Source organism: Lytechinus pictus, chromosome 3 (assembly GCF_037042905.1).
Source record: "Lytechinus pictus isolate F3 Inbred chromosome 3, Lp3.0, whole genome shotgun sequence".
In the NCBI taxonomy this organism is placed as follows: domain Eukaryota; kingdom Metazoa; phylum Echinodermata; class Echinoidea; order Temnopleuroida; family Toxopneustidae; genus Lytechinus; species Lytechinus pictus.
Window position 1 is genome coordinate 14,607,158 of NC_087247.1, and position 23,495 is coordinate 14,630,652.

A 23,495-nucleotide genomic window follows, 5' to 3' on the forward strand; every position below is an offset into this window, starting at 1 on the left:
CATCATCATCACCATTAACATCTTCACCATCATCATCACCATTAACATCGTCACCATCATCATCACCATTAACATCGTCACCATCATCATCACCATTAACTTTACCATCATTATCATAATATGATACCAAGTATCAAAGCGCAGTTAAGTATAAGCACATAGTAACTGCGCTATATAAATGGACATATTATTATTATGATTACTATCGCCATTAACATCATCATCACCACCACCATCATCATCATCATCATCACCTTTAACATCATCATCATCATCATCATCACCATCATCAATGGTATTAAATCACTCTCTACTTGCAATCAGACTAAGTAAAGCGTGACCTACCATGTTCATTCCATGCTGATATAGAAAGTATCGTCTCATCTTCTAATAGATGCATGGTTTGTGAGAAGTACCGCAGGAAGTCAGGAGCAACCTCTACATACTCCTCTATGATGATAAAGTATTCATTCTTTGGAAAGAGCCCCATGGCTTCCTCCATGCCTGAAAGGAGGGTGTCTGTGAAAAGGAAAAAAAAATTAAAGAGAAAAAAAATTGGTGTCTTTATGCTCATGTTCACATAATACATGTTTCATCATAGAAAATTATTCAAAAGAAACCAAGCTTGTGGTCTTTATGAACAGGTGAATACTCACAACAAGTTGTCACTAAAGTAGATTCGACTTTATAATAACTGGGCTAATAAGCCAGTTCCTAGTTCCCTTTTGTGCATGATCAGAAGGTCATTTGCACTCAAATGGCATGGTGATTTAATATTCAGTGAGATGTCTTTGACGTCGTTGATTATTCAACTATTCTTTTGAATTGTGATTTTCATTAGATTCACTGGAAAACAAGGATGCATCCCCTGGCAACTGGTAATTTTGCACTTAGCCAAGTATGTCGTAAGAGCAGCATGCTATGCATTCAAAGTAGAAATTGAACATTGATGTTCTATTCTAGTCACCTTGTCTTTGCAATTTCTGCATCCTGCTATATCAGAAATGCTTACGTAATACCTTGCTTTGACATTTGACTAACCTAATGAAAGAAAGCAAAGGTCATTTGTACAAACTTGGCCATAAGATAACTATTAACTGGCTTATTCCTTTTATACACTGAGCACTGGAGCTAAAGCTGAGGCAATAATTGTGCACCTCGGAATAAATTGTATCTCGTAAGATAATTCTATTATAATAATAAACACATTACTTACATATGTACTGAGATTTGGCCTTGATATAGTGAACTCTGAAGCCATAAACTCCAACTAGTTCATTAGGTTGAGCAAAGTTTCCTTCCAAGATGACAACCACAAGGTGATTCTGAAGGCCGGGTACTGCTATCAAAGATTCAAGGGTCAACTGAAGTGCTTCCAGGTCAGATCCTGAATCAGTAAGATGAGGTTAAAGGTTAAGTCACAAACTTTGGGTCAAGAATCAGTCTGCTTAAACTAAATGCTACTCATATGGACAACAATAGGATGATTCTGAAGGCTGCGTTATGCCCTCAGAGACTCGAGGGTCAACTACAGTGCTTCCAGGTCAGACCCTGTATAGGTTAGGAGAGGTTGAAGGTTAGGTCAAGAAATGAACTTTTGAATTGTGTAGAGCAAAACCAAAGAACAAATTTCATGGTTAAAAGTGAGATATCACAAACACACCATGATGATGACAGAATTTGTATCATTAATCTTAAAAAAAAAAAAAAACATTCAACGGCATTGACTCTCCAATATGTCACACATTATTCACATAGTTGCAAGAAAAGATTGGTCTTTAGTTTGGATGTTGGTGATAGAAGTAGTAGCAGTAATACTAACTAGAGGGAATTGTTATGAGAGCTCATGTCATGTTTGAATCCAAGATGCAAGTCATTATTTTTTACTAGTTAAAATAAAACTTTGTCTTAGAGGAGCTACATATATTTTGATTTGTATTTCTGCTATATAGTTTCATGCTTATTACTATCATTATCAGAGTTTGTAACAAAAACAATTAATGTCAATTTCCTCCAAATTTATGACACCAGGACCGTGTAAAACAAAGCCTGATTATGAATCATCCAACTGATTTGTATAATTGACTCTACATAATTATCAATGCAATAAATCATTACAACAGGTTCTAAAATCCATCAATTGCAATGTCTTGTGTTACCTGGTACCACTATGATGGGTGTAGAGTAAGCTGGATTTGAAGCCAAGCTCTCATCATCAAGCTGAAGGGGTACGACAGGACGGTGGATGTTGACCGGTGAACACATCTCACGGAAGTTTGGAAGGTACTTCTGACAGAACTCAGTCTTTTTCTTGAGACCCATCTTGGTATCGGTCATGGATGTCCCATTGACTGTACAACACAAGCAACGAAGAGCATTCACATTGGCAAATGAGAAATATATCTATTACTTTGATTTAATTATTTTGATCTATCCCCCTAAAAAGTGATTGAGCAGATCGTTTCTCTCATCACACATGGCATCACTTCATAAGATCAGTTTGATTTATTGTTATTATTATTTTTGCTGCTTATTTTGTCTTTTGTTACATTTATATTGATTCGATGATTGTAAACCTTTGAAAATCAATAAAACATATTTGTAAATAAATTTTAAAAAGAGATGAAACTAAAAAAAAAAAAAAAAAAAAAAAAAAGGATCAGTTTGATCATAGATATCAAGGGATATTGTTTCACACAAATCACTATAGAAGGGAAGATGGGATGGTGAGATCTTATAAACCAAAATACACATTTTTAATGCATTTTTTAAGCAACCTATATAGATAGCAACTATTATTAACCATTTTGAAACAATGTTCAGTTTTCCAGTTTACAGTGATATCATGTTCATGAGTGCCAATCCAGCTCCATCTTACACTTGTCAACCTCTTTCAGACTTTTTTCTTAAGATATTGAGTATTCAGGAATATAATTGTACTATCTCATGATTTCTTGCTTTATTTAAACTTCAAGTTATCTCACTGAAAAGTGGCCTGGATGGTTATTAAGTAAGTTAATTAGCAGATGAGCCATGTTATCATGACATTTGCCATGATGCAATGTTACCTTAAAGTTAGTTGTAAGTCTCGTTATGAAAAGTACCCCGTTAACTTACTGAATTTGGGGATGCACTGCCAGACTTCCGCCTTGACGCCCCATCCGTCGATGAAGTCTTCACTGACCTTCTCGTAGGGTGTGAGTCCTTTGATTCCCTTCTGACCAACGAACGCCCACATCTCCCTGTAGCCAAGGTCCTGGATCTTCATAGCACCTAACCTCTGCAGCTCACGCTTGGTGTCATAACCAAGTCTGTATTCACAGAAAGATAAGGGGCATTAAAGCTTTTGTTAAGGTAACTTCCCCAAAGGTGCAGGTGCATGTCACTGGTCTGCTTTATTACAAGATTACACTGATGTCAATGCCCTAAAACAATTTTAACATGAAGAATATAAGGTATGGATTTATTTTATTTGCATAAAGTTAACAATTTTACACCTAAATCTATATTGATCAGGTACCCAATAAAAATAAAATATCTTCCAAGGCAAAAAAAATCAATATTTTGACTCTAATATAAGGTGTGTTAACTATACTTAACTTGGAGTCAACCATTCTTATAAATTACATACTACATCATTCTATTTCCCAATGCAATGTATCTCATAGCTTAATATAGTAGAATGTACTTTTTATTTTCTCTTTATACATATTTATTGTCATTTGCATTATAAATGATTGGTGTATATTCTGAATCAAATATTTTTGTTATGTAGTTATTGTAATTAATATTGATTAGTTAAAAGAAGGGGCCTTCATCACCCTGCATTTGGTCGGCCTCCTTCTCTTTCAATTTGATGCCTTTATTGTATTTTACACATTGATCTATGTAACTTGTAAATATGAAAAGATTGAATGAAGGGAAAATAAATCAAATGAAACAAATTATAATGAAGAATACTGGGTTACATGAAGGACCACTCACTGCCTGGAAGCCTCATCAAACGTGGTTCCTATCACCATCATACCAGGACCCACTGATCGTAGAAAGTCAGCACACTTTGTGTCGTGGAGAGCTGAAAGAAAGCAACACAGACACCATTTAAAAGGGTAATAGATTGGTAGGTGGAGTATATTGGGTATTTGTATATAGTGCACATATCCATCTTGTTAGGCGCCCAAGGTGCTCCTATAACAAGTTCTTTTCTTCTCAAAACATTTAAAGGAGAATGAAACTCTTGGAGCAAGTTAGCTTTTGTGAAAGCAGAAAAATCAAAGAATAAGATCAACAAAAGTTTGAGTAAAATAGGACTAGCAATAGAAAAGTTATGAGCATTTAAATGTAGAGATCACTAATGCTATGGAGATCCTCCCATTGGCAATGCGACCAAGATCTAAGATGTCACAGATGAACAACTCTCCCCTTTTGGACACTGAAAATATACCCCAAAACATCTCTCTTTGCTCATTCTAATCATATGACAAACGATTCATCAATGATATAATGTTGTGAAACCTCTGTACTTGTCCTCTCATAAAGAGAACACCTCACCTTGTGATAGACTCTATAAAAGTGAGAATATAAGTGAAATAAGTACTAAAGTAATGAGGGAGTTGTACGTGTGTGACATCACAGATCTTGGTCGCATTGCCAATGGGAGGAACTACATGGCATTAGTGATCTCAATATTCAAATGCTCATAACTTTCTTATTATTCATTCAATCTTCCTCAAACTTTCAACAATATGTTTCTTTGATTTTTCTCTTTGATATGGATTCAGCTGGTTTCAAGGGTTTCATTCTCCTTTAAGATTTTATAGGCTAATATGTTCTCTGTATTTTTCAAGACTAGCAATTTATCATAGTCAATGAGAGACCACACAGTTCCCTCTTCTTCCAGATATCCTGAACTGATATAAACATCTAAATTAGCCTATAATCTGAGCACTGACTGATCATAGATTAAACACAGGTAGAAAAATGACAAAAGTGAAAAATAATAAAAATAATTAACACAGCATTTATTATGCGCCATCTATCTAGTAAACTATTCAGAGGCGCAGAGGGATGGAGGGGTTACGGGGGGGGGGGGGGGGGATGTTTGCTAGTGTGGGTGTATGGTCAGATCATATTACATTAACATATACAACAAAAGTAAGAAGAAAACCAAAAGGATTTTCAATACCTTTTCAATGCTTCAAGCGATTCAAAATGACAAGACCTAGGGAGCATTTTGCATGAAGAGTTGTGTCAATGAGTCTCTCTGACTACTTTGCTCTCAGCCAATCAGACACACGGATTTCAGTAGCTTATAACATCTGTCAGTTAAAATCCCCTTCAAAGATCTTCATGAAACCCTCCCATTGAGATAGGTACGCAGACACAGAGCTGACAATGCATAACCTAAAGCCCGGTGAACACTACATGATCCGTTTCTGATCCGAATTTAAATAGCATTTGATATGAACAATCAAACCTATAAAATCTTTACGATCAAAGTTCCGAATAGTGGTGTGAATACTCAAAACTGAGATTCCAAAGGAAATTTAGAGCCTCTCGGTGGGAATCAAAGCAAATTCTATTCAAAATCAAAATGACATCATCATCGGGTGCGATTCGAAGCTGATTTCGAATTTACCTCGACCACAAGTCTCGCAGCAAGGCAGAATTCTGAGTTTAGTATTCCTTGCAGTAGGCCGAACTTCAATAAAGTATGTTTACTTCTTAGAACTTTTATATTTAAGGCAACATGCGATTTGTTAAAATCTGCATGGTATCAGATTGTGTAGTGTGGACTGGGCTTGAGATTGATAGAAATAGACTTACCTGAATCATATGTATCAAAGCTACCAGAGCTTACAACCTGTGCAGTCTCTGGGTCTACTACAAGGAAATTCAGCCCTCTCTTTGCTGGGTTTACTTTCTCAATTTTATGGTCACTAAGAATCCTTGGATGGAAAAAAAAAAAAAAATATGACAAAGGATAAATTAAGCATGAAATTTCATTTTACATAATAATAATAACAATAATGACAATAATAATAATAATGATAATAACAATAATAATTATTATTATTTATAATGGCGATAATGATGACAATAATACAGCATTTATGAGGCGCCAATTATCTTGTTGCCTATACAATGGCGCACTATGTATTACCCTAGCTGTAGCTCCAGCTGCTTAAAGGCTCTTGGTGCATTCAAAGAAATTAATCCTGCCAGGTACCCATTCACCTCACCTGGGTTGAGTGCAGCAAAATGTGAATCCATTTTTTGTTAAAGGGAATTACGCCATGGACGGGACTCAAACCCACAACCCTCTAGTTGCAAAACCATCAGACCACAACGCTGAAAATGATAAAACTTCATGTACCATTAACTACTACATTTTTTTTTTTTTAAATACTTTGGGGATTTTACAAGAATTGAAGTGAGACATGCCTTAAATGCCAGTGTGTGGTCTCATCTAAAATATATATATGCTCTAGGTCACATGTTTATCTACATTTGCCAGGTAGAGTTAATGGATCCCAGTAGGAAGGAATTCATTGAATGCTCGAGCACCTGATCTAGGTAGCCTGGGAAAATAGTATGCAGAGTTTACAAACAAGTGATACATAAATGTTTAATATTATAATTATCAATATAAGAAAATAGAGCATCCCTTAACCCACTGACAAGGATCTCATGATCCACGAATCCAGTTTAGGAAACCGAAACATCCAATTTAAAATTGGTTTAATGAAAAATATGGACTTACGTCTTGCCATCGACGCAGACCTTGGGGTATATCTTAGCCTTCTTTGACAGGTGACCCGACTCAACATGAACAGCGACCTCGTTACTCTCACAGACTCGTGGCACCATACAAAGGTTCTGGTATGGCATCCCTTCATTGTTGCTTGATTCTTTCTTTGGAGTCACTATTGAAAAAAATAAGGGCAGACTTAAGGGCATTTGCAAAGGATTTAAAATCATAATCACTGATTTTATAATCATATTTGCAATCCTTCATGGATCACCCCTAATACTGCTATCTATAGTATGTTTACTATCTATGAGAGGCATTTAAAAACACTACATAAAAAACAAACACTTTAACACATTCACCTAAACATTCAGGAATTCATAGAGATGCACCAATCTAAGGCATTTACAACATATCCCTTAATCAAACTCCCAACCACACTTCAATTCCTCCTTTCCTAAACAGCAAGGATATGGAATTCTCGACAAGTCACTGGGATGGATGGATGGATAGGTGGCTGATTGAAAAGATGGATGTATGGAAGACTGAATGATTGGATGGATGAATAAATGGACAGAAAAATGAATGAACAAATACGTGGAATGTCTCTGACAGTCTTGCCTGCATTACGCGATTCAATACAGAAGCAGTACTGACTTTGAAATCAACAACTAAAACGATTACTTCACAAAAAGCACTATATATATAATAATAAAATGCTAAGTTCATTGAATCTAAATGATATTTTACCTTGATCATATGACCTTAAACTCATACAAGACAATCAGTGATACCTGATTAACCCTGAAGTTTCATGAACTAGATCCATATACTTTCTACATTATGATGACATTTCAAAAACTTAACCTTGGTTACGGTTTCAAAGTTTACGACACCGCCGCCGCAGTTGGAAAAGTGGCACTCTTGCTCTGCTTTGCAGGCAAGACAAAAATGAATAAAACGTAATACTTACATGGTATTGAGAAACATCCCTGGACATTTGTTTGAGCTCCCCATTCCTCATTTGGTTTCTTCATTGTATACTATGATATTAATACAGAATATGACATAAATAAATCAGATGCAAAGTGGTAAAAAAAAATGCAGGTCAAATCTGAAAATATGACTTACTATCAGTAAAAAAATGATTCTTTGTAAGAAATAAGGATATAATATGCAACCCTGTGAACTGACTTGACCTCATATTTAGGTGTACATATCATGCAGTCATTCAAAATGGTGTATCACTTCAAAGGAAGTTGTGTTTTTGCCAAAATTAATGATAAATGTAAAACAAATCAATTAGAAAGGAAAAACCCAAGCCAAAATAGGACTGCTTGAAGACATTTTGTTCATGACTCAGGAGTTAGCATAGGTTAGTCCTATCAAACTCAAACTAAAAGTAGCAGCAGTAGTAGTAGAAGTAATAATAAGTTGTAGTGATAGTGGTGGTAGTAGTAGAAGTAATAATAAGTTGTAGTGGTGGTGGTGGTGATGGTAGTGGTAGTAGTAGTAGTAGTAGTAGTAGTAGTAGTAGTAGTAGTAGTAGTAGTAGTAGTAGTAGTAGTTAGTAGTAGTTAGTAGTAGTAGCAGTAGTAGCAGTAGTAGCAGTAGTAGCAGTAGTAGCAGTAGTAGCAGTAGTAGCAGTAGTAGCAGTAGTAGCAGTAGTAGCAGTAGTAGCAGTAGCAGTAGCAGTAGCAGTAGCAGTAGCAGTAGCAGTAGCAGTAGCAGTAGCAGTAGCAGTAGCAGTAGCAGTAGCAGTAGCAGTAGCAGTAGCAGTAGCAGTAGCAGTAGCAGTAGCAGTAGCAGTAGTAGTAGTAGTAGTAGTAGTAGTAGTAGTAGTAGTACGGTAAGGGTTGTAAAATTCACAATTTATATATATATCCAGTGGGTGTTTCATAAATACTACTGGAACATGTTTTTAGTTAACGTTAAGTTATTCATAACTTACGAACAGCTATACCAAACACCCACTGACGGCTGTTACAAGCTACTGCAATCCTTGCAACTGATTGGCTAAGAGCAAATTGGCCCCCTGTACAAACCTTTTCATGTTCCCCATCATGCTGGACGTACTTCTGTCCTATGAAAGCCCACATTGACCGATAGCCAAGCACATGCGCCTGTCGACTCCCAAAATGGTCCTCAAACATCCTGACAGCTTCTGGTGCCAACCGGTTGGTAGCGTCATCAAATACAACAGCCATGATCACATCCCGAGGAGGAACCCCATCGAGGAATGCTATCAGATCGTCGCTATCTGATGAAGGAAATAGAACATGGGATGCTATCAAATCAGTATTATTATATCAGATGGAGGAGAGAGAACAAGAAATGCTACTATCTGATGAAGGAAAGAGAAGAAGGAATGCTATTAGATTGGTATCATCTGATGAAGGAAAGAGAACACAGAATGCTATCAGATGAGTACTATCTGATGAAGGACAGAGAACAAGGAATGCTATCAGATCAGTACTATCTGATGAAGGAAAGAGAACGCAGAATGCTATCAGATTAGTACTATCTGATGAAGGACAGAGAACACAGAATGCTATCAGATCAGTACTATCTGATGAAGGAAAGAGAACGAGGAATGCTATCAGATCAGTAATATCTGAGGAAGGGAAGAGAACAAGGAATGCTATTAGATTGGTATTATCTGATGAAGGAAAGAGAACAAGGAATGCTATCAGATCAGCACTATCCGATGAAGGAAAGAGAACAAGGAATGCTATCAGATCAGCACTATCCAATGAAGGAAAGAGAATAAGGAATGCTATCAGATTGGTGTTGTAACTGCGTGACTTTAAGGAAACATTTTGTGGTCCAGATAACAAAAAAGTTAGAACGCCATCTGCGGCACCACATCTTGAGTTTTGATGATAGGCATAAAATGCCTGATGTTTCCATAAATTGAAGAAAATCTAAGTAATCCCTTAGTTGCAGCCAACTTTAACGACAAAATAGAGGCAAGAAGGTCAGTGTTTACACTCGTATTGTATAATTTATTAGAAATAATGTGTGCTAATATGATATTTTTGTGTTAAAATATTAGTTGATTACACTCGTACATGTGAGTAGCGTTACATGCCCCACATATAAGAATTCATGTTGGTTATAGTTTACGAAGTTATTACGAAGGTCGAAAGTCATTATGAAATAGTTTCTTTGATAAAAGGATAGATTTATTGTTGAATATACATGTAGTATCGACCTGTATGAGACAAGTATTTAAGTGAGTGAATTTGTGAGCATTTAGCTATTATAGAAGTGTTAGGATAATCAATGAAATACAAAGAAGGGGCATTTTAAGGCTATATTTATAAGGTCAGAAAAAGGGCAATTGTGTTGAAATGCCCATGGGTCACGCCCAAATTTTTAGTTATAGAGATGTTAGAAGAGATATATGATAGCATGGACCTAAGGAAGCTTTATTTAATGATATCATCTAGTGTGAAGAGCTATGTCAAGTTTCATGATATTAATTGGTTTCCATTTATGTATTTTATTTGTTACAGTTTTCACGGAGTCAAGGAAAAGACAGAATAAACAAAACCACTCCCGTAAAAACATGTCTGCTATGTTTGATTGATTGGCTGCAGCTACAGGTGTGATCTGATGAAGGAAAGAGAACAAGGAATGCTATTAGATTGGTATTATCTGATGAAGGAAAGAGAACACAGAATGCTATCAGATGAGTACTATCTGATGAAGGAAAGAGAACAAGGAATGCTATTAGATTGGTATTATCTGATGAAGGAAAGAGAACACAGAATGCTATCAGATCAGTACTATCTGATGAAGGAAAGAGAACAAGGAATGCTATTAGATTGGTATTATCTGATGAAGGAAAGAGAACAAGGAATGCTATCAGATCAGTACTATCTGATGAAGGAAAGAGAACAAGGAATGCTATTAGATTGGTATTATCTGATGAAGGAAAGAGAATAAGGAATGCTATTAGATTGGTATTATCTGATGAAGGAAAGAGAACAAGGAATGCTATCAGATCAGCACTATCCGATGAAGGAAAGAGAATAAGGAATGCTATCAGATTGGTGTGATCTGATGAAGGAAAGAGAACAAGGAATGCTATTAGATTGGTATTATCTGATGAAGGAAAGAGAACAAGGAATGCTATCAGATCAGCACTATCCGATGAAGGAAAGAGAATAAGGAATGCTATCAGATTGGTGTGATCTGATGAAGGAAAGAGAACAAGGAATGCTATTAGATCAGTACTATCTGATGAAGGAAAGAGAACAAGGAATGCTATCAGATCGGTGCTATCTGATGAAGGAAAGAGAACAAGGAATGCTATTAGATCAGTACTATCTGATGAAGGAAAGAGAAAACGGAATGCTATCAGATCAGTAATATCGGATGAAGGAAAAAGAACGAGGTATACTACCAAATTAATACTATCTGATGAAGAAAATAGAACAGGGAATGCTATCAGATCAGTACTATCTGATGATAGAAAGAGAACAAGGAATGCTATCAGATCGATGCTATCTGATGAAAGATAGAGAACAAGGAATGCTATGAAGCCAATACATGCTCCTTTGGCTATAACGCATGGCAATTCACAAGCCATGGAGTCAACTTTTGTACCTCAAATGAAAGATGATGAATGGTGAAGTATCTGCAAATACTGCATGAACATGGCTGTACGCAGAAATTTGCTCCTGGGGGCAAGATGCAAACAAATTTTTGAAGAAAATCAAAAGCAAGTGAGTGAATCAACTGAGCTTGTCACTGGGGCGCATTTTCTAGAGTGAAATTTAAGGATTATGTGCACAATTTGGGTGAATTTGTATTTAAAAAATTGTAAGAAAATGAAATTTTTTCAAAATTTCTGGGAGGGCAACTGCCCCCCCCGCTGGGGTAAGGTCATGTGCATGAATATGTTATGCATATATGCCAGCTTAGCATCGCAAATATGACATGAACTAGCCAGGATTATAAACCTCTCTTTAAGAATATCAAATACTCTGTTCCTCTGATTGGTCAAAAGTGGGGTCATGTATTCCACCATGCCTTCAATACAACAAATTAAGGTGGTAACCGAGGGCAACAGGCACAGTTAACAAGATTTCTGCCCGTTGCCCCCTGACCTACCCCTTAAAGATGGGCACAGTTAAATTTGGCTGAGATCCCCATTTGATTGCATGCAAAATGCTGCTCTCTGCGGTGATTGCGGCTACCACAAAGGTCCGCGCGATTTAACAAAATTTTTTAGACAACTCGCGCATTTACCCGCTTATTGCGCAAGTGCGCACAATGGAAATGACATATCGATAGAACGATACTGATTCGTGACCCCAGCTTGTTCTATCACTAATATTTTATTGAATATGTTTCAAGAATAAAGACATTATTGGAAAGAATCTAAAGGGAATTTATCATGGACTGTTTGACGGATGGATCAATTCAAGCCTTGTTTTGTTAAAGTTAATACCGTAGGCCTACTCAAGCTTATTCACGCTCGCAAAAGGTTAGTTTGACCAACGTTAACTGTTGTCGTTAGAAAGTTAGACTAAGTTAAGGCTAGATCTAGACTATTTTGGATAAGTTAGACTCATTGACTGCTTAATTCGACTCCAGACCTAAAGAGTAAGACTAACTTTAAGGAGAATGAAACTCTTGGAGCAAGTTAGCTTTTGTGAAAGCAGAAAAATCAAAGAATAAGATCAACAAAAGTTTGAGTGAAATAGGACTAGCAATAGAAGAGTTATGAGCATTTGAATGTCGAGATCACTAATGCTATGGAGATCCTCCCATTGGCAATGCGACCAAGATCTATGATGTCACAGTTGAACAACTCTCCCCTTTTGGACACTGAAAATATACCCCAAAACATCTCTTTTTGCTCATTCTAATCATATGTAAATGGTGAGTTAATAATTGGGATTGATACATCATGAAGAAAAAGTTAACATCAAAATTTTAATACATAATTCACTGACAAAAAACAAAAACTGACCAGGGCTCCGTGACACAAAGGTTAGCGATTAATCCTACACTTGATTTTCACAATTGATTGTACATTGTAGCCAATGCAATCAGTTGTTTAAAAAATGTTATACGATGATTGCTAAGCTTTGTGCTTTAATAGTCATTAATTAATATCAATATATACACACAAAAAAAAAGTAAGTCCCCCCTAAATCAAATTGCTGTAACTTTTGAACGGAATTATTTTGAGATATGATATTTGGTAGGTGATTTTCTGCTCTCATTAAGCAACTCCTGGGGAAAAATGAGATTGATCGATTGAGTCATGCATGAGAAATTAAAGATTGAATTAAAAATGACAATTTTTTAAAGTCACAAGAGTCGTTTTTCAGATTGTGCAAATACAAAGTTGGGCAAAAGTTGTTTTTAGGTGAATTTTATGGTGTTAATGCTGTTTTACTATCCATCATTTAGCCACTCCACACACAATTTTGATATTGTATGTTCATGGTTGAGTGAGCACAATATTGCAGGGGCCGCGGAAGCGGGGTGGGGTGGGTGGGGGGGGGGGGGCTCAGCCCCCACTCCAAAAGCATGTACAAAAATGTAAAAATGACCATACGATTGTGAGTTTTTGCATGGTCAGCCCACTCCCCCACTTTTGGCTCAGCCCCTCCACCATACTTCGAAAACCGTTCCGCGGCCCCTGTATTGTGACGTATCATTAAAAGGTTTTTTGGTAGTATCCTCTACAACTTGTTAGGTCATATTAAACTTTGAAAATTTTGGTGGCTCCCCCGAATATAGGCCCCTCCCCCATTTTAAAATTCTGGATTCACTACTGATTTGTCCATAAATCAAACTGATCATGATATATTGTTAGGAAAAGAATACATTTATGCAGTATAAAGAGTATTCATTCCTAAGTTTTCGAATGTGCTCGCTCAACCATGAAAATGTTAAAAGTTCGGAAAGCTTGTGGTGATAGAAATGATGGATGATAAAAACAACAGCAATTAAAGTCACATTTGAAACCGAATTTGCCCCCAATATTCACCTTATTACCCTTTAAAATGAGTCTGTGACATTGAAAATACCCATTTTCCCACTTTGATGCGTGCTCATTCATCCGTAAATGAACAAATCGATTTCATTTTTGCACAGAATTATGCCGATAGGTTGATAAACATTACTGCCAAATGACATTGCTAATGACAGCCTTGAAAAAAAGTTCCACCATATTGAATAAGGGGTTACTTATTCTTAAACATATGCACCAATAATGTACACAAGTCTATGAGAGAGGAAGTCAAAATTTTAACAAATATGAAATGAGGGTTTGTTTCATGGACGGTTTTTGTTACTTCTGCCAACAGTTATTTCATGAAACTTCGCACATTGCTTCAGAGTAACACTATCCAAAAGGCGCGCTCACCAAAATAACAATTCGATACGGCACAGAGTGGGGCCAAGGCCTTGAACTTTCTTCTCATTTGCATAATTTTCGAATATTGTGTGCTCACTGATGCATTAAACATCGGGATTTTCATAAAAATCAAATCAAATGAACCATGCAAGGAGGTTTGTGACAGATATCCATAATTACAAATTGCATTTTTTCCAATAACGTAAAAAAGAGCTAATCACATTCCACATGTTCATTCAAGCGTGAATGTTTAATTAAACGCCTTTGAATCATTGAATCATATTAATTGGTCATGAACATGACAAAAAAGTTGATAAAAGATCAGTTTCAGTTACCAAAATGAAACAATACTTGCCTATGATATTTGAAAATCGTATTTTTTGTTTTCAATAAATGTTCATCGAACCGTGAAACGATGAATAATGTTGAAGATATTCTTCCCAAAAATAACTGTCATCATATTCTATCATTATTATTGATAAAAATGTGTAAAAAATCCAATTATAGCAAATTTGGACTTGTGTTTATTCAACCGTGAAATTTAGCCAAAAAAGTTGTATCGTCTTTTAGAAAGTACCTTTTACAAACCTTCTGACTATTTTTCATGATGAGAATGAAGAATGAGTTCCAATAAAATGGAATCAAAGTCCTGACATTTGGCTTGTGACTTTTGAAAAGTGACATTTTTGCCTTCTGACGGTGCTCACTGAAGCATGACGTAAAATACGTCCATAACATTTACTCAGAGGGTAGCTTATAAAATTACCTATACGCTCATGTAAAAATATATTGAAAACTTGCATTGGTTCGGAAATTATTGATGTTTGTTCAAGGGGGGACTTACTTTTTTTGTTGTGTATACATTATACAACTGATACAACATGACGATAAAAGGAAAAATCTGCACAAACCTCTTCGACAATTGAAATCAATTATATACATCTATGAAGCTCATTTGTCCAATATGATATATTTACTTTATTTGTTGCTATTATTTTGAATTAATATCCACACAATTGGTTATAGTATCTTGTAGCATTGAAAATGATAAGACTGCATTTTAAGAGATTTATGAAAATTATGTTACATGTAAATGGTAAGATAATAATTAGGATTTCCAGCAAAGATAAACAGATATCTAGCCTCATCCTTGATGTTTTCTTAACCCACCTTGACTCCAAAAATGGCATAAATGAGAAGTCAAGAGGCCTCGGTATTTATTGCTTTATCCAATGTATTAAAATATTTGAGGCATAAAATTTGTAATACAATACCAAGTTAGTACTCCATAAGTTCCTTTTCTTGAAATCATATAGTCAGTTTGTACTTCGTACCCACAGATTAATGTAATGTCAAAGCTAGGTTATTTTCATAATTAGTGTTCCTCAAGACCATACAAAAGCCTTTGTTCTTTCTTTTCAAGACTGTTAGCGAGTTAGTTCCCTTTGTACATACAAATGTGAGTATTCCAAAAAGCTTTATTGTCCTAGATTACTATTTCCTGTGACCTGTGGGCACTTTATACAGCTTTTCTATTCATAAAATTATACAGGTTTCAAGTCTATAAAACGATACATGAATAACTTGATTGTGAAATATCATGCTTCAAGAAATCCCGACTGTATTTTCAAAAATCCCCATTCAATTATAGCATAAATCTACTTCATATTTAAAATATCAATCTACATAGATTTTGATTCAAACTTGTAAAGTTGAAAATGATAAAAGAATCAAATTTAGTTTGAACCAGTCTAATTAAGACGATTATGTACCTAAAATTTGTAATGCAGCTATTCCATACAACTGCAAAAAAAAATGCAAAAGCATATGCCCACATCAATATAAATGTACGCAGCATTAAATTTCTATTGACCTTTCTCATTACTATTGATTTTCATTTTGTTAGTTTACATACCAAGTACAATAATGTCCCATAGTATGAACAAAATAAGTTAAAGCAGGGGGTGTTGCAAGAAAAATTTGCAATCAATTTAACAATTGATAGATCAATTTCAGCGGCAGCAAATCAGTTTGTGCTTTTTGATGCAAGAAGCAAATCAGCAATAACTGAGGATTGACTAAGGGACCCAAAATAGCTAATTGCAATTGATTGTTAGTTTCTTGCAATGCCCCATGAGATTAATAAATCAGTCTCAATACCATCCTTGCTTTATCAAGAAACCTACCAAAAAAAATGCAAAAGCTGAAAGGTGCCGCCAGAAGGCAAATGAGAAGGAAATATTTCTAAAATAAAAAATAACAAGAAGATGAGGTGAGAAGGATGAAAGGAAATATCTTTGATCCTCTCAAGTTTAATCCTCATAGAAAAGAAGCAAAGAAACTAGTCATCAAGTCAAATAAAAACTCTTTTTTTATTACCAGTCCCCATTAAATCATCTTGATAACTCCTCAGATATCATTCTTGTACTGACAAACTTGACTAGAGGATTATTTTCATTTGCTGTGGTACCAGCACAGAATAGTTTCCTTGGTGTTGAATCGCAATTTGCTCCACGTTTTTTGATGACTGCTACACAAATAATCTCTTGTGTAGCAGATTTTACAAGGGACTGTACAGGTCCTGGTTAAAAGCTTTTCTTTCAGCTTTTCATTCATGACCAAAACTTCTACACAAATTTCCTAAGCAAATTTATTCACTGGCTACCAGGTATTCTCTATTTATCTTTTTGTCTTCTCATCTTGTCTTTGCTTTCTGAATCATTTTTTTTTTCTTCAGGGGCACTTACAAGCTTCTGTTGCAAAGCTTTTTTTTCTAAGATACCCAAAATGCATTCCAAGGGGGGGGGGGTGCTGTTAGATACACTGACGTTCAACAGTTACACAGGACTTTTATGAAAGACAAGGGTCCCATTGAAATTAATCGCATGCTTGACTTTCCAAAAATGTAATCAATTGTAGAAAGTGTTCTACGATCATTGCTAAGCTTTGTGTAACAGGCCCCTGTTCTTGGAATGGATGCTAGTTGAAACTGATCTTTGTAGATTATAATCATCGTTTTTAACCAAGCTTCAATGAATCCAAGGACATCTCAGATCATTGCCTTGGATGTTCTGTAGATTGGCTTAAAGGGATGGTCCGGGCTGAAAGTATTTATAGCTTAATAAATAGAGTAGAATTCACTGAGCAAAATGCCGAAAATTTCATCAAAATCGGATAACAAATAACAAAGTTATTGAATTTTAAAGTTAAGCAATATTTTGTGAAAACAGTCATCATGAATATTCATTAGGTGGGCTGATGATGTCACATCCCCACTTGTTCTTTTGTATTTTATCATATGAAATTAGGTTTATTCAAATTTTTTCCTCCAAGAACTAGAAAAATTGGATTGACAACTGAATTAGTGCATTAAATATTTATTACTGCAACTTATTTCATTATAAGGGAGACATATTATTCACACAAGTATGAAATAATGAAAAAAATATGATTTAATGTAATAACATAAGAAAACGGAGATGTGACATCATCAGCCCACCTAATGAATATTCATGATGACTGTTTTCACAAAATATTGCTAAACTTTAAACTTCAATAACTTTATTATTTGTTATCCGATTTTGATGAAATTTTCTGCATTTTGTTCAGTGAATTCTACTCTATGTATTAAGATATAAATATCTTCAGCCCAGACCATCCCTTTAATGCCCTTCTCATTTGCCTCGGTAATGTTGTGTGCCCCTTTAAGTTTTCTCACTTGTAATGTGATAAAGAAATGTGACTAAACAGTGGCTTTGCTCTAAAAACATAAAAATATAAGGCCTGTTCTGACAAGAATCTACATGCAAGTTTACTTGTCAAAATATGATCAAGTTTAAAGGAAATTCAGTCAGACTTTGTTGAAACATGAGGAAAAAAAATCATTAGAAAATCTAATAACCACAAGAACCCAGTCATGTGTATAGTGCCTGCAACTTCAATACAAAATAGCTTAATAGCATACCTTTGTGATTTACTTCCACCAAATGTTAATTCATCCCTTTAAAACCCATTAAGTGTACAGGAACTTGAGTGTTATATATACCAGCAATAACAACTGATTCATGACTTCACAGTCTTACAACTAAGGTGGATATTTTCATACCTTGGACACTCACATGCAAGTTTGAATGAAAAAAATCAGTCAAATTCTGTATAAAGGAATTGAAAACATGTATATGTATCTTACTTACAATTGTAAATTTACTGATATTACTTACCAGATATATGACATAACTCTCTTTTCTTTTGTTTTAATACCTTTGACAATATAGTCTAGACAAATGCTTTCATTGCATTCCAATATCAAATTACAGAATAGTTCAAGTAAACAGACAAATTAGAATTTAACCATCTTCATGGATATTTCTTGCATTCATCATTTTTGTCACATAAAAGACTTAAACCACTGTATTTAGTATATTAAGATGATTATGTGAACATGTATTTCACATCAGTTGAAGTTAGAGTTTATTTGTGGTGTCATGAAAACAAAATACAAATTTATGAAGTGATTTTTTTTTGGGGGGGGGGTGGAGGGGGGGGTCTGGCCTATGTTTACAAGCAAATAGATTTACATGTAACCAGCCTAAAAATGCCAAAAGCAAGATTTTTCAAAGTACATGCATGGCATAATGTCATAAATTTTGTCGCAAGATTTTCTTTTTTAATGAATTTTTTAGATTTTCTATAAAATCATTTAACAAAATCTTATTATCCTTTAAAATAGATGTACCTATGAACTGACAAAACTGAAATCAAATCATCAATTATGACAAATCATAAAAATAAACGGAATTTCTATGATTAAAGGAGAATGAAACTCTTGGAGCAAGTTAGCTTTTGTGAAAGCAGAAAAATCAAAGAATAAGATCAACAAAAGTTGGAGTAAAATAGGACTAGTAATAGAAAAGTTATGAGCATTTGAATGTCGAGATCACTAATGCTATGGAGATCCTCTCATTGGCAATGCGACCAAGATCTAGATGTCACAGATGAACAACTCTCCCCTTTTGGACACTGAAAATATACCCCAAAACATCTCTTTTTGCTCATTCTAATCATATATGACAAACGATTCATCAATGATATAATGTTGTGAAACCTCTGTACTTGTCCTCTCATAAAGAGAACACATCACCTTGTGATAGACTCTATAAAAGTGAGAATACAAGTGAAATAAGTACTAAAGTAATGAGGGAGTTGTACGTGTGTGACATCACAGATCTTGGTCGCATTGCCAATAGGAGGATCTACATGGCATTAGTGATCTCAATATTCAAATGCTCATAACTTTCTTATTATTCATTCAATCTTCCTCAAACTTTCAACAATATGTTTCTTTGATTTTTCTCTTTGATATGGATTCAGCTGTTTTCAAGGGTTTCATTCTCCTTTAAGAAATAAGAAACATGAAGTTTCTGAAGGAGCATGACTATGGTTTAATAGCGTTAGAGGTCGATCCAGATCAATGACTTAAAACTTACTTCTCAGTTGCTCAGAAACTTTTTGATTGCCTGAATAGAAAACAAATTTGTAATGTTTAATCTACATTCTAAGAACTTCTACACCCTCTCTTGAAAGGGCAAGTTCACCCCAGAAAAAAACCCATTGAATTGAAAATTCAAACTAGCATCACGCTGAAAATTTCATCAAAATCAGATGTAAAGTAAGAAAGTTGTGACGTTTTAAAGTTTGCTTTATACAAAACAGTTAGTCATCCTAGTGGGTATGCAGGTGAGGAAACTAATGACATCACCTACTCACTATTTTATATTGTATTACATTATGTGTCCTTATTGTCAAATATGCAAAATAATGAAATATGTATTTCATATGATGAAATACAAAAGAAATAGTGAGTGGGTAATATCTCCAACTCTCCACTGTGTTGTGCATATCAGTGTTCTGTTTTTTAATATGCAAAATTTTTCAAATGTCTCAACTTTCTTATTTTACATAATTTTGATGAAATTTTCAGCATTATGCTTCTGTGATTTTTCTCTTTTTATTCAAATCCACTTTTGTTGGAGGTGAGCTGGCCCTTTCAACACACAAAACAAATACACAATCTCACATTATCACCGAATGGTTGAAATATATCAACCAAATCTCATTTCTAGAGTAGCCATTTATCACAAATTGCCAGGACAGATTTCATTTTTTCTCATAGTGGACAGAATTCAGTTGATGAAATTATGATATAGCTCCTAATCAAATGATCGGCTGAAATCTATAATGTGACCTGTCATTTAGTTTAGCTAACAAGCAAATTTGCATACGCTTGCGGCTAGTTCTTTCGAGTGATCCTGATTTCAAGATGAACAAGTGGAATGCCTCTGGCAGTCTCGCCTGCATTACGCAATTTGATATAGCAGCAGTGCTTCCTTTGAAAATAGCTAATGAATAATTATTCACAGAAGAAAACACTAATATGATAATAAAATATCATGTCCATTGACCCAAAATGACCTTTGACCATGATCATGTGACCTAAGACATGTGCAAAACAATCAATCATACTTGATTACCCTTATGTCGATGTTTCATGAGCTAGATCCATAAAATTCCGAAGTTATGATGCCAATTCAACACATACTCCCAACACGGCCAGAGTTCATTGACCTTTAAATGACCTTTGGCCTTGGTCATGTGACCTGAAACTAGCACAGGATGTTCAAGGATACTTGATTGCTCTTATGTCCAAGTTTCATGAACTAGATCCATAAAATTTCAAAGTTATGATGACAATTCCTCAAATTCCCCCAATATGGCCAAAGTTTGTTGACCCTAAGTGACCTTTGACCATCATCATGTGACCTGAAACTCGCACATGGTATTCAGGGATACATGGTTGCTCTTATGTCCAAGTTTCATGAACTAGATAATAATAATAATAATAATAATAATAACTAGCATTTAGTACGCGCTCCATAGTTAACTATATCACAGCGTTTACAAACGATTTAAAACAAAAGTACATAATAATTACAATACAAATACACGCAAAAGAAATTAATCGGAAAAGAGGTATGTTTTTAGAAGTTTCTTAAATTGATCTGAAGAGTTTGATGATTTAATGAAAGTGGGGATGTTGTTCCATTCTTTAGAAGCAGTAACACTAAATGTGCGATCACCTGTTTTTGTACGAGTTTTGGGTATGGCAAGCAAATATGGGTCTTTAGATGAACGGAGATTAGGGTGAGTTGGTCTATGGGAAGCAAGGCTATCTTTGATATATTTTGGCATCTGGTTATTAAAGGCTTTGAAGACAAAAAGAAGTAATTTAAAGACAATTCTCTTCTTTACAGGGAGCCAATGAAGAGATTTAAGTAAAGGGCCAGGATCATGACGTCGGTCCACCTTAAAGATAATACGGGCTGCCCAGTTTTGTAAACTTTGTAGGCGCTTCAAATACACGTGGGGAACAGATGTTAATAGGCTGTTACAGTAATCTAATCTGGACAAAATATGACAACGAACAGCACTGTGGCAGGTTTCTTCAGTTATGTACTTTCTTATCTGCGATATGTTTCTTAGATGGAATCTGACAGATTTACATAATTGATTAACTTGTTCTAACATATTCATATTACTATCAAAGTAAGCAACAAGGTTTCTAACAGATCCATAAACTTTTAAAGTTATGATGACAATTCCTCAAATAACCCCAACATGGCCAAAGTTTGTTGACCCCAATTGACCTTTGACCTTAATCATATGACCTGAAACTCAGGCAGGATCTTCAGTGATACACTATTACCCTTATGTCTAAGTTTTATTAACTACGTCCATATACTTTCGAAGTTATGACAACATTTCAAAAACTTAACCTTGGTTAAGATTTTGATATTGATTTCCCCAACATGGTCTAAGTTCATTGACCCTAAATGACCTTTGACCTTGGTCATGTGACCTGAAACTCAGGCAGGATGTTTAGTAATACTTGATTACCCTTATGTCCAATTTTCATGAACTAGGTCCATCTACTTACTAAGTTATGACATTTCAAAAACTTAACCTTGGTTAAGATTTCAATGTTGACGCCGCCGCCGTCGGAAAAGCGGCACCTATAGTCTCGCTCTGCTATGCAGGCGAGACAAAAATGGTTTATCTTATACCAAGGATCCACATCACTATTTTATAAAACAAACACCAATAGAAATAGGCAATATCATGATTCCTCGATACGTGTATTGGAAAAGTACATGAGCGAAATCACTAGCTACGGCATATCTGTTGAGTGAGGTTAGAAGACTGATCTCACACAAGTGAGTACTCCAGAATAAATAAAATTATATCTTACCATGTAAATATGTGTCAAATGATCTTTTCCTCTTGACCTTCTTTGTATGTTCTGCAATTAGAAATAAAGTACAATTTTTTTTTGATAGCATAAAATATGAACAACCCACATAGAATAATGTGTAGTAACCATAGAGTTTGGGTGTAGAGAACTTTGGTAGTAACACATCTTTTTGCACGGGGGTCTGCAACTTACGTTCTTTGAACCGTAGTTAAAAAACTTGAATTTATCAATTTTTACAGAAGCATCCATGTCATACTCTGGATGAAAGTTAACAAAATTGGATTCATTAGAGTCTGTGAAAATTGACCTTTCATGAGTTTCACTCTTTTTATCATATTTATTACAAAGAAATCACACTGGTTGGCCTCTCTATCTCCACCATCTTCTTCTGGGCTAGACTATAGTCCAGCACCCCATAACACAGAAAGCTTAGCAATCGATCTAAAGCTGATCATTATGACCGATTACATTGATCAACAATCACGTGTAGAAAACAATTGTGTGATCAAAACTTTGGGTTGCTTGCCCCACTGATTGCTGTTGACAAAAAGAGAAAAATCAAACAAGCATATCACTGAAAATTTCATCAAATTCGGTAGTAAAATAAGAAAGTTATGGGATATTTAGGTTTCGCTTAAATCTACAAAATAGTTATATGCACATCCTGGTCGTATGCAAATGAGGGGACTTTCTTATGTATTTCATGAAATATTCAAATTTTCTCCTCATTGTAACGTGAAACAAATATTTATTCCTCCTTGAACATATGGAATTACCATTGTTTTAACATTTTATTGTTCAGTCAAGTTTGTCCTTAATGTCAAATCTGTAAAAATTTACATTTTGTATAATTAAAAAAATAAAAAACAGTGAGGGACACCATCAAATCTCTCATTTACATGTCACTGAGTTGTGTAAAATATTAAAGTGAAACTTTAAAATTTTGATGAAATTTCAGCGTTATGCTTGACTTTTCTCTATTGATTCAAATCAAAATTTTACTGGGGTAAACTTGACATTTAAAGCAGAGCTGCCAAGTTGTATTTTGCATT

At 35.1% G+C, this 23,495-nt stretch overlaps 1 protein-coding gene across 1 annotated transcript in view; it reads right to left on the bottom strand.

Moving 5' to 3' along the window:
- LOC129255856 (protein O-linked-mannose beta-1,2-N-acetylglucosaminyltransferase 1-like) overlaps positions 1 to 23,495 on the bottom strand; it is a 40,812-nt gene that overhangs the window by 7,739 nt on the left and 9,578 nt on the right. The window contains exons 6-16 of the mRNA XM_064096451.1: positions 22,441 to 22,491; positions 19,622 to 19,651; positions 8,797 to 9,011; positions 7,725 to 7,794; positions 6,764 to 6,926; positions 5,827 to 5,948; positions 3,985 to 4,075; positions 3,118 to 3,311; positions 2,160 to 2,351; positions 1,217 to 1,387; positions 346 to 519 (exon numbers count right to left, since the gene is read on the bottom strand). Of these exons, the coding sequence (XP_063952521.1) occupies positions 346 to 519; positions 1,217 to 1,387; positions 2,160 to 2,351; positions 3,118 to 3,311; positions 3,985 to 4,075; positions 5,827 to 5,948; positions 6,764 to 6,926; positions 7,725 to 7,794; positions 8,797 to 9,011; positions 19,622 to 19,651; positions 22,441 to 22,491 (1,473 nt within the window). The remainder of the gene's footprint in view (positions 1 to 345; positions 520 to 1,216; positions 1,388 to 2,159; positions 2,352 to 3,117; positions 3,312 to 3,984; positions 4,076 to 5,826; positions 5,949 to 6,763; positions 6,927 to 7,724; positions 7,795 to 8,796; positions 9,012 to 19,621; positions 19,652 to 22,440; positions 22,492 to 23,495) is intronic.